The 14,641-nt window shown below is 44.0% G+C and overlaps 1 protein-coding gene across 1 annotated transcript in view; it reads right to left on the bottom strand.

The window, feature by feature from the left end:
• Window positions 1–516: 516 nt before the first annotated feature.
• Window positions 517–14,641, bottom strand: part of DCP1A (decapping mRNA 1A) — a 64,107-nt gene continuing 49,982 nt past the window's right edge. The window contains exons 7-10 of the mRNA XM_025986367.2: window positions 9,322–10,074; window positions 7,179–7,244; window positions 4,735–4,953; window positions 517–4,451 (exon numbers count right to left, since the gene is read on the bottom strand). Coding sequence (XP_025842152.2) covers window positions 4,371–4,451; window positions 4,735–4,953; window positions 7,179–7,244; window positions 9,322–10,074 — 1,119 coding nt within the window. The 3' untranslated portion in view covers window positions 517–4,370. The remainder of the gene's footprint in view (window positions 4,452–4,734; window positions 4,954–7,178; window positions 7,245–9,321; window positions 10,075–14,641) is intronic.

Genomic DNA, 14,641 nt, shown 5'->3' with positions numbered 1-14,641 from the left:
CCCCTTTAAACTTTTCTGTTTCCCATAATGATCATATTTTAGTTTCCTCCGTCTTCCTTTTCTTCCTTGTTATCCTAGATGCCTGGCACGTGCTAGCCTGAGACGCAGGAATTGAATGGATGTGGGAACTGGCAGAGACCCGTAGACTCTCTTACAGAACAGTGTTTTTGGCTGTGATTTGAAGTGCACCCTCTGTCTGGGGAAACCACAGAAGCGTAAATGAAGTTCTTTAGCTGTCCACTTACAGCAGTTACACATTTGATGTTTAGCTACCAGGGGAGGAAGTGCTCAGTCATTCAGATACCAGGACTCAGGGGCTTCGGACCCGGGGATCTGTGCGGCCTGCGTGGCATAGCTGGAAGGCCCAGGCTGGAAACAGGTAGACAAGGGCCTTCTCCGGCAAGCTCTGTTCTTTTACCTCACCCCATCTCACCAGTGTGAGGCTCTGGCAAAGCACAGCAACTCATTTAGAAGTTCCATTTCTATAAATTAAATAAAAACACAATTAAAATTTAGTAGGTGCTAAAACTTGGTTTTGAAATTTTATTAAAAAAATATATTTGCAAACATATAAAATTTAGGATGAAAAATGCTCATTTGAAAACATGTAATAACTTAATATTTGCAAACATACACAGATGGTATAAAATCCATACCATTAAAAATGTTAATGATGTAGTATTGCGCTCATGGAACAAAAATCTTGCCGTAATTCCAGAGCTTCTCAGCCCCATATTTCAGGGAGCTGAGGATCTGGTACACTGAAAGTCATGAGAGCCGCATGGCCAAAGCAGTAATACAGAATAAAAAACCATTTAGAATACATACTTTAAAAACACGTTTCTTAAGGAATCACACAGATAAAAGGGAAACACAATTCTGCATTTTCCCCCTTCAAAGTGAACAATATTGCATCTTAGCATTTCAAATAAAGATGTCAAATAGAAAACCAAGTGAAACATTGCACATGTCTCTCCTGCTGAATTTGCTGGAAAACAGGCTCCTTGAGGGAAATGTTCTCAAATGCAACTTTAAAAAAGCCCGGTGTAAGTTGCTTTACTTGATTTAGATCTTAACATTCTAAACTCCTGAAAACACAGGGCACTATTGGTTCCAGAAGGTACTTTGAACACAACTGAAGAAAACCAAAGATAGGTAAGAAAGAAACACGTGCTTAGCAGCAAATCTGCAGCAAGGATGCAGGACACATATATCCCTGTGGTTCCTGGTCTTCACTCACTTGGACTGGGCCCACTTGTGTCTGTCCCACCTCTCATTCCTGCTTCTATGTTTTGCCCAGTTACTGTGTGACAGCTGATTTTGTTTTGTAAGCAGTTAGGCACCTTCAATTTCATGTTGCATTATTAGTAATACAATGGCAGTTATGGCCTCTTCTACCCAAATGAGAAAACGTCAAACTACATTCTTGGGGGCGAGGTGGGGGGTGGGGAGAGTAATAAGGCTGCATGGTTTAAACATATTTACCTAGTACAGGATTTGATAGGGTTTATAATTTTTACAAGGTAACGTAAGTAGAAAAAGAACAGATGCTTGACATGCAAAATTGGGCCAGACACATTCTAAATGGCCTGTGTGGCCTTCAGCAGAGAAGGACCCGTCAATTTGGGCTCTTTGCAAAACACCACTCTGTGACGGCCACCCCAAAGGCTTGGAAGGTGAGCTGAGGATATTCCCATGCACATAGTAAGAAATGCTTCTTCTGACACTGACATTTACTTGAAAACTTAGGATTCAAAATCCCACTTTACAAATCTCTGGAAGGATGCAAGCTGAGGAGTTTCTGCCCTGAAGGAACAAGGCTGTTTGGGAGGTGCAGGAGTCCATCCAGACATCACGTTAACTGCAACAAAAGAGCAGGGCCACCCACTGGGGCTGGAGTGGTGCACAGACAGACATGGTGGCCTAAATGCAAACCTAGCAAGAAGCATCTGTATTTTGGTGTCTACTTTGATTCAACTAAGGTCTGAAACAAAGGTTCTGGTAAAGTCACGGCAGCTATGGAAACATGCAATCTAAGCTAGCATGAGGTTCTGGATAGGAAGTCTGACCCAGGAGTAAGGCAATTGAACTGTGACTTTCGGGCCAGGGTCATCCGACTGTGACTAGTCAGGCTTGGCCCAACTTTTCAGGGACTCATTCTGGCCTGAACCTTCTGGTAATTGTGACAGTGAACTTCTGGCTTCTGAATTTTAAGTAAATCCTTTGAATATGTAAATTTGGGAGTTGAAACAGGTTGACCCTTTTCAAGTCTCCATGACTTGGGCACTTCAAAGTTTATTTTCCCACTAAGGAAAACTTACAGATTCTCTATCATGTTCATTCCTTGGATTAAAGGGTGAAAATTAACAGATTTGATTACAGACCCTCTTCAGGATATTCTCTCTTAACTCTCTTGTAATATTACACATACTCAAGTCATTTCAAGTCATACGTCTATTACAACAAGAATCCCTTGATTCTTCCATGTACCAAAGCCCATGGAAACCACACTGGGGGTGTGATGAAACCTGTTTTCTGAGAACAGTCACATGGCTCCCCCCGACACCATCTCCTGGTGTCAGCAACACTCTGGATCTTACTTCAACATTTTCCTTCCTGGGTGATGTACAAGCAATTCATTTTTGGTTGCTGGATTCACACACTACCTTTGACAACAAACTCTTCCCCATTGAGTAAGAGAACTTACAAGCTTCCCTGACTTCTGTACAATTCACAAATAACTACGTAGACAGCAAGAAAAGACACTAAATTTGACAAGCAGAAAAGCTGCCCAGGAAGCATGTTTAGAGTAACAAACGCCAATCAAACAAAGTATTCTTTATGCTAAAAAAACTAAGACCAAACTAAAACAAGTATGTAATTCACAAGTAATTTTCTAAAATCTCAGCTAGGAAAAAAAATCTATCGATTTATGATTGAGTTACCATTAAAGCTTAAATGACTGTTCGCGAGGAACCACCACATCCATCAGCATTATTCACAGCTCACCCTTATGCTAGCTGGTTGAGCCAACTGGGTTTTTACCCCATCATTAAATAGTGCTCAGAAAAGTAAGCAGTGCATCTTAATTGGTTAAATACTACAAAATGATCTGCATCATAGAAACGAAGACACTTTCATTCAAAGAGTATCTTAAAATTACTATTGCTGAAATAAATCAAAGTCTACATTAAAATATTACTAATCACCATTACATGCCATAAAAGAATAAATATAAATCATGGCAGGTCAATAGCAGCATAACAAAGCATCTTTACATATTTTCACACTTTGGGCTGCAAAAGTACTCACAGCCTAGGAATACATTGGTAAAGTTCTGAATTTCACACTTTGTTTTTAACTCCATATTCTATAATAAAATAAGGGCAGTATGAATAACAGCTCCCTTTTCTGCATAGCTTTAAAACTACTCTCAGTAGACTCGAGGAATGGAACCAGAATGGCTTTGCTAGATTGGTCCACTGGTCCTTTTTGCCAAGTGTTAAGGAAAACAATCAACAATGACTTCTGTGTTTAGACAGAAAAGGAAAATAAGGCTACACTTCACACAAAACTTAACATTTTCGAAACCACTCAATAGTTTAACGTAAAGTGAAGGTTTCTGATCAAGTTTAGTCTTTACCAGTCCCAGCCTTTGCTTCAAAGGTGTGACATGCTACTCCCATACCATCACAGAGCCGGAGGAGGCCCTAGTCACGTGGTATCACTGCCCTGGGAGCCCGCAGCATGGCAGCTCTGGGGACACTTAAAAAAAAACAAAACACAATTGAGAAATTTCAGAACTTTTAAGGCCCAAATGGGGCATTCATAAAAATATACTTCACTTGAACAAATCATTCCTAATTTGCCAACTTAAACTCTGATCCTTAAAACTCAAAGCTACTTTGCACAGAGCTGACTACTGCTCTGTTCAGAACTTAGCTATCAGCCTAAGGCTCAAATTTCTAGGGGGGAGAAGCAGGGGAAGGGGTGCGGGCTGAACTCTGCTACAAGGCTGGTGACCCCTCCCCTCCCTAAGACCTTGAGAGTGAAAGCAAGCTGAAAACCAGGCTCCTGATTTCACATCCCTTCTTACAGCTGATGAAAACACCCACACAACTTAATGTTTTTTTTGTTTTGTTTTGTTTTGTTTGTTTTTGTCAAAACAAAGGTCTGCTGGTGATGCTTCACAGTGAAACCTCCATTATCACTGAGAACGTCACTTGGAAAACATTCTTAAGGAATGAGTCTCTTTCTCATAGGCTCAATTTCAGGATTCTCAAAACTCAATGTTCTGTTTAGAAGTTCCCATGATGAGGCCTATTCGTTTCTGAGGTCGACATTCTGCCTTCGGATTTATTCTGCTCCAGTCATAAGTTGTGGTTGTCTTTGTTCTTGGTCAGAACCTGCAAGTAGACTTCGTGAAGTGTACTGAGGAAGCTGGAATCATTCTGGAAGAGATGGTAATGTTTCATTTACCTCAGAAGAACTTACTGTATAAATGATTTATAAAACTAACTACCCAAAGAATCCCATCACCCAGAGACAGCTGCAATCAATATTTTGGAATTTATTCAGATACTTTTCCATTGGGAATATATGCTCAGAAAGAGAGAAACATCAGTCCCGCTAGTCTTCAATTTACCTTATGAACTGGTTTTCTAAAAAGAATAATGTTTTTTAAAATTAAAGAACAGAAGTTTACAGATTCAACTGCTGGGATGGCCTGCATACCTTTATTAGATGTATTAATGTATCCTGGAGCTGGGACTTGCTGAGAATAATGGAAGGCTTTCTCTGATTTTCTGATGTTCCAACAGTCAGTGGAGAAGGGGCGCTTGCTTTTCTCTCGAGGTCTGTGGACCTTGTGACTGTCTGTTGGAAAACACTTGGGGACAGCAGGACTGAAGACACTGCCATGGTTGTTGCAGTAACCAGTGTGGGGCCTGCGACCTGCAGGGCAACAATGGTCATGAATGAAGCTTGTCGGCTAAAGGATGAAGGGTCTGTTTATTGGGAAGCCAAGTCTGATCATCACACAAAAGAAGTATGATCACAGCAGGGTATGCACAATAAGAACAATCCTATGATAAGAGGTGTCTGCATGGCTTAGTTGGTTAAACGTCTGCCTTTGGCTCAGGTCATGATCCTTGAGTCCTTCGTTGGGCTCCCTGCTCAGTGGGGAGTCTCCTTCTCCCTCTGTCCCATCCCTGCTCATGCACACAAGCATGTTCTCTCTCAAATAAAAAATTAAATCTTAAAAAAAAAAATCCTATGATAAATTAAAAATGCAAAGTTTTTTTTAAAAGATTTTATTTATTCATGAGACACACACATACACACACACACACACACACAGAAAGAGAAAGAGAGAGAGAGAGAGAGAGAGAGAGAGGCAGAGACACAGGCAGAGGGAGCAGATCCCATGCAGGAAGCCTGATGTGGGACTCAATCCCGGGTCTCCAGGATCACGCCCTGGGCCGAAGGCAGGCGCCAAACCGCTGAGCCACCGAGGGATCCCCAAAACTGCAAAGTTTTATATGGGGAGCAGGGAAGTGATTGGAAGAGGGCATGAGGGACTTTCTGGGGTGATGGAAATCTTACATATACTGATTGAGTGGTTACCCCAAGGGATGTTATGTTTGTTAAAACTCATAAAACAGGATCTGCATTTTATATGTATTTCACTGCAGTAAAATTTTACTTCAGAAAAAAAAGAAAAAGAAAAAGAAAAGGAGTGCCTGGATGTGTCAGTCAGTTGAATGTCTATTCTTGGTTTTGGCTCAGGTTGTAATCAGTTGAATGTCTATTCTTGGTTTTGGCTCAGGTTGTAATCAGTTGAATGTCTATTCTTGGTTTTGGCTCAGGTTGTAATATTAGGGTTGTGAGATGGAGCCCTGAGTTGGGCTCCACACTTAGTGCAGAGTCTGCTTGAGATCCTCTCCCTCTCTTTCTGCCCCTCCCCACCCTGCTCTCTCTCAAATATATAAATAAGATCTTGAAAAAAAAAATCCAGTTGCATGAAGCATTAGTTTCTTTTGTAGTGTCCAATATACTTATCATTCTGCTATGGGTATCAGGATACAACTTCTTACAAATAAAACATCTACCTACTTCCTCCATTTAGAGGTGCTTCTATGCTAATAGCAGCTAACCATCAGAATACACTAAACCAGAAATAGTCAGCATTTTTAATAATTCCTCCATCAGGGACACCTGGGTGGCTCGGTGGTTTAGTGCCTGCCTTCAGCTTAGGGTGTGATCCTGGAGTCCCGGGATCAAGTCCCGCATCGGGCTCCCTGCATGGAGCCTGCTTCTCCCTCTGCCTGTGTCTCTGCCTCTCTCTTAAATAAATAGAGAAATCTTAAAAAAAAAAAAAAAAAAAAAAAAAAAAAAAAAAAAAAAATCCTCCATTTGATGTAATCAACAGACATCTCTTTTTCTTTCTCCTGTCAACCTTCTTCATTTACAAACAGCCACAGGGCTACGGGTGTGGTTTTTGGGGTCTGCACCTTCCATTTGTCTCTGGTGCTGCTGCTGCCCCAGGCTGAGCACCCTGCTGATCCCCAGGCAGCAGGATGAGCTACAGGGAAGACCAGTTAACAGTACCCATCAGGAGCTGGATGCAATTTAAGTTCTGAGACCTGAGGAGAGGTATAAATGCTCAAAGGTAAATGGGAACGTAAAAGTTCAGTAACTGAAAAAAGTAAGTGTGCGCTTCAAGGCTGGTAGGTAATGGAGGGGTGGGGACAACTTTTACCAAGTGGGGCAGGGGAGAACAAGCAAGGGACACAGCATGCAGGCCTGGGAGCCTGAGCACCATGGTGATTCTTAACCAGGGCATCATAGCTCTTGCAGGGCAAAGAGTATTTCCTCCTCACAGAAACCATGCTGACATGCTTCTCAGCTGACAAACACTGAGCAAGCACCCAGTCCCATTGGCTGACCCTACCCTCGGTATGATCAGGGAAGGGATTATTCTAGAGAGGATGACTGCAACTCACAGGGACTGCAGCAATGAACTCTGTCTGGGGAGCAAGGCAGCCTGGCCTAGGAGGGGCATCTAAGGGGGCTCTAGCCTTGAAAGCTACCAGTTTCCACTCAAACAACGTTTTACTTCACAAACCCAGTAGAAGAGCTTAAATAGAATGTGTTCTTCACAAAAAGGGAGTCCTTACCGGGATGGCACTGGATAACACCTTAGGTTGGGCAAAGACATCAGGATCCTGGTTTTGCTGCATAGACTGCAACATTTAAAAAGAAAAGATGAACAGATGTAGCAAGTTTCAATGAAGATTTCCAAGCTACCTCGGATAAATCCACTTTGGCAATAAGGAATAGTTCAGACATTAACTAGTTCCTAGATTCTAATCCCTCAACTGCAGGGCGAGGGCACTGGGACAGCCTCTGACCCCCACAGTTTCCCCAAGAAAAGGACTGTGTGCAGAGCCTTCAAGGCGTCTCCAAGGAAAGAATGGAAACCTGTGTCTAAGAGCTAAGTAGAACCCAAGTATAGTTTTGCTCTTGAATCTGTAGAGATGGCATATCCTGGCAGCATGAGACCTCAATAACGCAGCATGAACTCTGGACAGGTGGCACTAAACAGTCTTCATCCAGAGGCACACCTCCATATGATAAACTTTGTCCTTATTCATCGGGAGACAAAAAACTTCTTGTTGTAGAGCAAAAGCATTTCATTTAAAATTCAATGAAGCCCAGGTCCTCAATGAAATGAAATATATATGAAAATGCACATGTAGGTAGGCATCCCCTGCAGGGAGGCACACTGGAGAGCGGGAGCCATCCCGGAGGCCCAAACCTGGAGCTGCTGCCCTGCACTTCCAGAGCAGCAGGGGCATTTCAGGGGTGCAATACTGATCTGTTAGAACATCCCCTCTCCTAACACTGCAGAGAACCTCAACACAAATGTTCCCAAGTGACAATTTAATGTATAACCAAGACACTAAGTTTCCTTTCTTTCTGTACGAGATTTTAAAGGAATGGAACAAAACACAGTCCATTAACTAAGAAATCATATACAATTATTATGATGGGCTCTTCTGTATAGTATTACTTGGTGAAATGTTAAGACTGTAAATTATTATTAATGGGCATGGAACTGAGATCCTGGAAGGCAAACAGCACTATTGCTGTGATCAGCTGTGTGATCTTGTACACATCACTGTAATCTCATCTATAAACTCACTAGCCTCATCCATCACTGAGGGACAAACTTCTTCATGCCCTACCTTCAGTCTACCAGCAGGTCCCATTGCTTACAATTGTTCATTTGTCCACACTCCCAATGTCAGGCCCCCACCAGCTCAAGCCTGGGTAACTGCCTGGCCTCCTTCCTGAGGGTGGTCTCACTTCTGTCTTCTCCTTGTCCTGCTCATCACCTCTGCTCAAAGCCTTGAAAGACTCCCTTAGGGCTCTGGGAACAAGCCACTGACTCCTTCACATAGTTTCCAAAGTCCTGCTCCTCGGTCACGACCTTGGCTCCAAGTCCCTTCCATAGGAGATTCAGCCACACTATATACAGGTCTTTACATTTAGCAAATGCCACTCATCTCTAGGCCTCTGTACATACTAGTTTTCCTGTCTCAAACACTTTTCTCTACCTTTAGGAAAAGTCTGGCTGGGATGCCTGGGTGGCTCAGTGGTTGAACATCTGCCTTTGGCTCAGGGACTGATCCTGGAGTCCTGGGATTGAGTCCCATATCGGGCTCCCTGCATGGAGCCTGCTTCTCCCTCTGCCTGTGTGTCTCTGCCTCTCTCTCTGTCTCTCATGAATAAATAAATAAAATCTTTTTTTTTTTTTTTTAAGGAAAGGTCTGGCTAACTTCTACTGAGCCTTCAGATTTTAGCTAAACATGAGCTTCCTTAGGAAGTTTTACTTGACACCATATCTCCAAATCTGGGATGCTGTTATGGCACCCCAAGTGTGTCTGGCCCAAGGTGGGCACTCAGTGAGTACCAAGGGAGCTGGGGATAATCTGGATCTATGGTCTGAGTCACATGCGGACTCCTGGACTTGTCACGCAGAAACAAACAAAAACCCCACAATGGACGCTGTGCTGGGAAAATACCAGTATTGTGTCTTGAGTTGTACCGGTTGAGAGATCTGGGACAGTGGAACTGAGTTACAACACCACATACCAATGATCTGGCTATTCACTACAGGGCTCCTTACCTCCCATCTTCTGGCCCTGGATGTACCTAACAAGCATCTCTTTGAAGGGACTGCCTAGTGGCAGGCAACATCAAGGCCTTTTTAGCTTCACCCCACCCAGTCAGAGCCACCCAGCCTCCTGCCAGTACCTGAAGGGGAGCAAGCACCATGTTGCTCAGGGATGCTGAGGCTCGCGCTGCTGCGGTCTTCGGGGGAGGCTCTATGAAGCTCTCAGGAGTGGCCAGCTGGCCAGCTGCTGGGGAAAAGCTGGGTGCCATGGCACCTTTCCCAAGTGATTGGGTCTGTATTTGGTCATGCTGTGAGGTCAACCTGAGTTTCTGGAGAAGATCGACACTTGGGAGGGATGTACCAGCTGTGTTTGTCACGCTCAGTGGGGCCCTGAAGGGGCTCTGGGTGGCAGTCAGATTGGTGTGGCTCAGCTCAGGGACTGGCTGGGTCAGGAGCGGAGACCGCTGTCTTGGAGTGGTCTTCACTGCCTGCATGATGGTGGCGTTCCGGGGTAAGCTGGGGGGAACCTGTGCTGTGGGAGCGTCTGCTGGTAGAGTGGGACTGAGCACGGGGCGCAGGGGGACGGCATAGCCTGGGGCCTGTTTTTCACCGGACTGTGTGATGGAGGCAGGAGTGATGAGCACTGGGGCAGGGACCTCAGGTGGGACTGGGTGGTGCGCAGCAGGACGGACACCCAGGTTTTCTGATGGAGGGACTCCTCCTGACTGTTCAAAGGAAAATGGTAGCAGTGAGCTGGACTCCTTCTGGGAGGCATCTCCTGGCAGCTTCTCCACTTCTTCTGAATCTAGACCCATGACAGCTGGCTGTTCCTTTGGCAAAGAGGTTCCAAATAATTCTTCCACTGTCAGATGTTTGTGTCCAGATGGAGCAGACTGAAAAAACAAATCAAACCACCCAATGGAAGAAATCTCTTACAAACCAGTGTAACCAAACTTCTTTCCCATCAACCAAAACAGTCTGCAGAAGGAAGGATGGATGGAGTTGGAAAATAAGGACCCAGAACAAACCAAAGATGTGCTAGGGATTAAGGACAAATCATCTCCCTCAGCTGGTGGGCAGAAATCTGTATTCATAATAAAATCCAAGTTTTAGGGACTCCCGGTAGAGTATTAGAATTCCCCCTTTTCCTTGGCAAATGGATGTAAGGTAAAGGGGCAAGTATCTTATTACAAAGTTAATAGTACTTAATTGCCCTATGTCAGTAACACATGTAAGGAAATAATCCTCAAGAGGACAAAGGGACCAAATGCTGAGTATTTCTACTTTTATTTTCATATTTCATAGTTCTGGGATCCCTGGGTGGTGCAGCGGTTTGGCGCCTGCCTTTGGCCCAGGGCGTGATCCTGGAGACCCGGGATCGAATCCCACGTCGGGCTCCTGGTGCATGGAGCCTGCTTCTCCCTCTGCCTGTGTCTCTGCCTCTCTCTCTCTCTCTCTCTCTATCATAAATAAATAAAAATTAAAAAAAAAAGACTCATATTTCATAGTTCTTATTTTAAAGATTTTTAATTTATTTAAAAATAAATTTAACACAGAGAGAGAGGCAGAGACACTAGCAGAGGGAGAAGCAGGCTCCTTAGAGGGAGCCCGATGTGGGACTCGATCCCAAAACCCCAGGATCATGCCCTGAGCCAAGGACAGACGCTTAGCCACTGAGCCACACCCAGGCATCCCTTATATTTCATAGTTCTTGATAAAAAGCTAGGCATTGCACCTTAAGGACTAGGTCTCGGGCAGCCTGGGTGGCTCAGCAGTTTAGCGCCGCCTTCAGCCCAGGGTATGATCCTGGAGCCCTGGGATCGAGTCCTGCATCGGGCTCCCAGCATGGAGCCTGCTTCTCCCTCTGCCTGTGTCTCTGCCTCTCTCTCACTCTCTGTGTCTCTCATGAATAAATAAATAAAATCTTTAAAAAGAAAAAAAAGGGACTAGGTCTTAAGTAAAAGAAAACAAATTTAACTATTTTGTAAACAGTTAACCAGTCCTCCTTTCTACTATCAAATCAAAGAATCCTCAAGAAAAAACAAAGCATGTTAAGTCTGAAAATGTTAAGTTTCCATCTACTGCAGTGATCTGGCTTATTGATGCCACTGCAATGATTTGAAGGAGAAATATTTATGCTTTTTACTCCTGAGCTTTTCTGACCTTCACTTCAAGCACTATGGCCATATTCACCTTAACAAGGTGCCAGGGCCTGTTCTGACCTGGGCCCAAAGGACATGGTAGGAAGTAACAAAGACTTTGACAGAGCTTATGTTCTAGTGGGAGACTAACCTAAGTACTTTGAAAACACAAGCAGCCTCAACATGTTTTGTTTTTTTAAAGTAGGCACCACACCCAGCATGGAGCCCAATACAGAGCTTGAACTTACAACCCTGAGAGCGAGTCCTGAGTTGAGATCAAGAGTTGGACGCTAAACCAACCAAGCCATCGAGGTGCCCCTTGATATACGGGACTACTAAAGTATGTGGACTACTTAGTTGCTCAGATACATGTTTATGTGGAAAAAGACAAGTCACTGAATGAAACACACGGTTTTCAGTACATCACACGGCCTATAAAGGTCTGAAACTACACTGCATCTGAAGAAGAATGAAAGCAGCATGGTATGACATTTCTGCAGGAAAAGCACAGATTTTCCCAGGGAAATGTTTTATTCGTGAGATCAACAATTACAGGGTTCCCTTGCTATCTGAAAGCGGATTATTCCTAGGAAATGTTCAAAAGCCAAAATGATAGAAAGTGAAGCAGCAATTACTATTAATTCATAGGGAAAATGTGGGGGCATTTCTAGACTCCAAAGTAACTTCTCTTCGGCGTTTTAAAAATATATTTTATTTATTTGCAAGAAAGAATGAGCAAGGGGGGAGGGACAGAGGGAAAGGGAAAAAATCTCAGACTCCCTGCTCAGCATGGAGCCCAACATGGGGCTCTATCCCATGACCCCAAGATCATGACCTGAGCTGAAACCAAGTGCTCAACTGACTGAGCACTCAGGTGCCCATCTCTTTGGCTTTTCTGAGACCTCAGAACACACCTTGCTAACAGATGCACAGAATAAATAGAGACAAAGCATAGGTGCTTGCAGACCCAAGTCAAAACTGTCACGGCCTGCTGCTGGGATGCTGAGTGGTTCCCAGGGCAGGGGCTCAGCAGACCACTCTCTCTGAGCAGGGTTACCACTGTCACACAAACACCAGATGCTATTTTTGCTTTTTATCTTTTTTCATTAAAGCAAAAGTCCTCTTTGGATGTTTTTTGGTCAGCAAGACAGGTACTGATACAGGTCTTCCCTAAAAGCAGAAGTGGACTTCATTTGAACTTTTGAAAAGGAGGGTGGGTGGGACACCTGTGTGCGGTTTAGCAGATGCCCTGGGTACAGTGCTGGGATGGGCAGGGTGAGGGAAGAGGGAGCTCACTGGCAACAGGTTCTCAGGGGGAGGGTATGAGGGATCCCCTTTGTTGAGGAGGAACATGGAGGAAAGGAGGCCAGCACCCAGGATGGAGGATGCAGGGGAGCTTGCTTATGAGGGACGGAAAGGTAAGTGAGTGCCACTGTGTAGTCTCTCGTGTCACCTGTTAGGTGAGAGGGGCTGGCAGGGCTGAGGAGAATGTAGATGGGGCAAAGTAACAGCAGTGGAGAAGAGGCAGAAGCCTCCTCCAGTTATAAAAAAATTGTAATTTCATACCAAACCATTTCTTCTCAGAAAATATTCAATAAAAAGAATTAACGTAATATATCTTGGCAAGTTACTGTGACGAGAGGCTTTGTTTAAGTGAAGGAATTCTCAAACGGCAGATTCAGACTCCCTATTACAATGCTGTAGAGTCAGACTAGTAAGACTACCTTGTCACAACACTTCCCAGCACCTGAAGGGATTTTCCAGATTCAGGATCTCGCTTCAAATACAAGGCAGTACCACTAACATACATTATAAACTGTAAAGGTAAAAAAGTACAAAAGAATGTATATGGTTTAATTTCTTTATGTTTTTACTCCTGAAAAAGTTATAGATCTTAGAGGTTGAAGTCAAAGATATTGAGGTTCAATTCCCAGCTGTTAATTGGGGGAAATAACAGTCTCTGTACTGAGTTCCCTCATCTGAAAAACAGGGGCAATTGTGGCAATCACCTCACAGAGCTGCTATGAAAACGGAGTTCTCAACATGATGTCTGGTACCCAACAAGCATTCAGTAAGTGGAAGTCGGCTATTACAATCATTATATGAATATCAGACAGTCTTTTTTTTTTTTTTTTAATACCAGACAGTCTTAACAGCAGTCACGATAAATCTGTGTTTGCATGTTTTAGAAAATATCAAATAATACATACTGGTAATTAAAAATTCATCAAATCCTTCCGAAATATCATATTCCCATAATGTAAAATAACACTACCACCTGATGGGCTATCAAGGCTGAGCTATTATAAATCATCCTGTCATTCCCTGATGACACTTGTTTAAGATTTCAAACCCATTCAACATAACTCAAAATAAGACACTGAATTCTGGGGATCCCTGGGTGGCGCAGCGGTTTGGCGCCTGCCTTTGGCCCAGGGCGCGATCCTGGAGACCCGGGATCGAATCCCACATCGGGCTCCCGGTGCATGGAGCCTGCTTCTTCCTCCGCCTGTGTCTCTGCCTCTCTCTCTCTCTGTGACTATCATAAATAAATAAATAAAAATTAAAAAAAAAAAAAAAAAGACACTGAATTCTTATTTGGGACACACTTCTCTGTCCAGGCCACATAACTAGTAATGCACAGGTTCCATCTCCTCAGGTGAACAACATTATGATTTATTCACTTCTGGATCTCTGGCATGATAAAGGTCTACTGATGACACAGACATAATTCCTTTCTCCCTCGGATTTCTAAAAGTTATGGTGGGGCACCTGGGTGGGTCAGTCAATTAAGGGTCTGATTCTTGACTTCGGCTTGGGTCATGACCTCGGGGTTGTGAGATCGAACTCTCCATGAGGCTCTGTGCTCAGCAGGGAGTCTGCTCAAGATTCTCTCTCTCTCTCTCTCTCTGCCCCCTTGACTTGCGCACGAACTTTATCTCTTTCTCTCTCTCAAATAAATGAATCTTTTATTTTTATTTTTTTTAAAGATTTTATTTATTCACAAGAGACAGAGAGAGAGAGAGAGAGAGAGAGAGAGAGAGAGAGGCAGAGACACAGGCAGAGGGAGAAACAGGCTCCATGGAGGAAGCCTGACATGGGACTCGATCCCGGGTCTCCAGGACCATGTCCTGGGCTGAAGGCGGCACTAAACCCCCGAGCCACCTGGGCTGCTCATATTTTTAAAATTATTTATTTATTCATTAGAGACACAGAGAGGCAGAGACATAGGAAGAGGGAGAAGCAGGCTCCATGCAGGGAGCTCGACGTGGGACTTGATCCTGGGACTCAAGGATCACACCCTGGGCCGAAGGCAGGC

Source organism: Vulpes vulpes, chromosome 9 (assembly GCF_048418805.1).
Source record: "Vulpes vulpes isolate BD-2025 chromosome 9, VulVul3, whole genome shotgun sequence".
Taxonomy (NCBI): Eukaryota; Metazoa; Chordata; class Mammalia; order Carnivora; family Canidae; genus Vulpes; species Vulpes vulpes.
The sequence above is the reverse complement of the archived record's forward strand: the minus strand, read 5'-3'. Positions and strand labels throughout refer to the sequence as shown.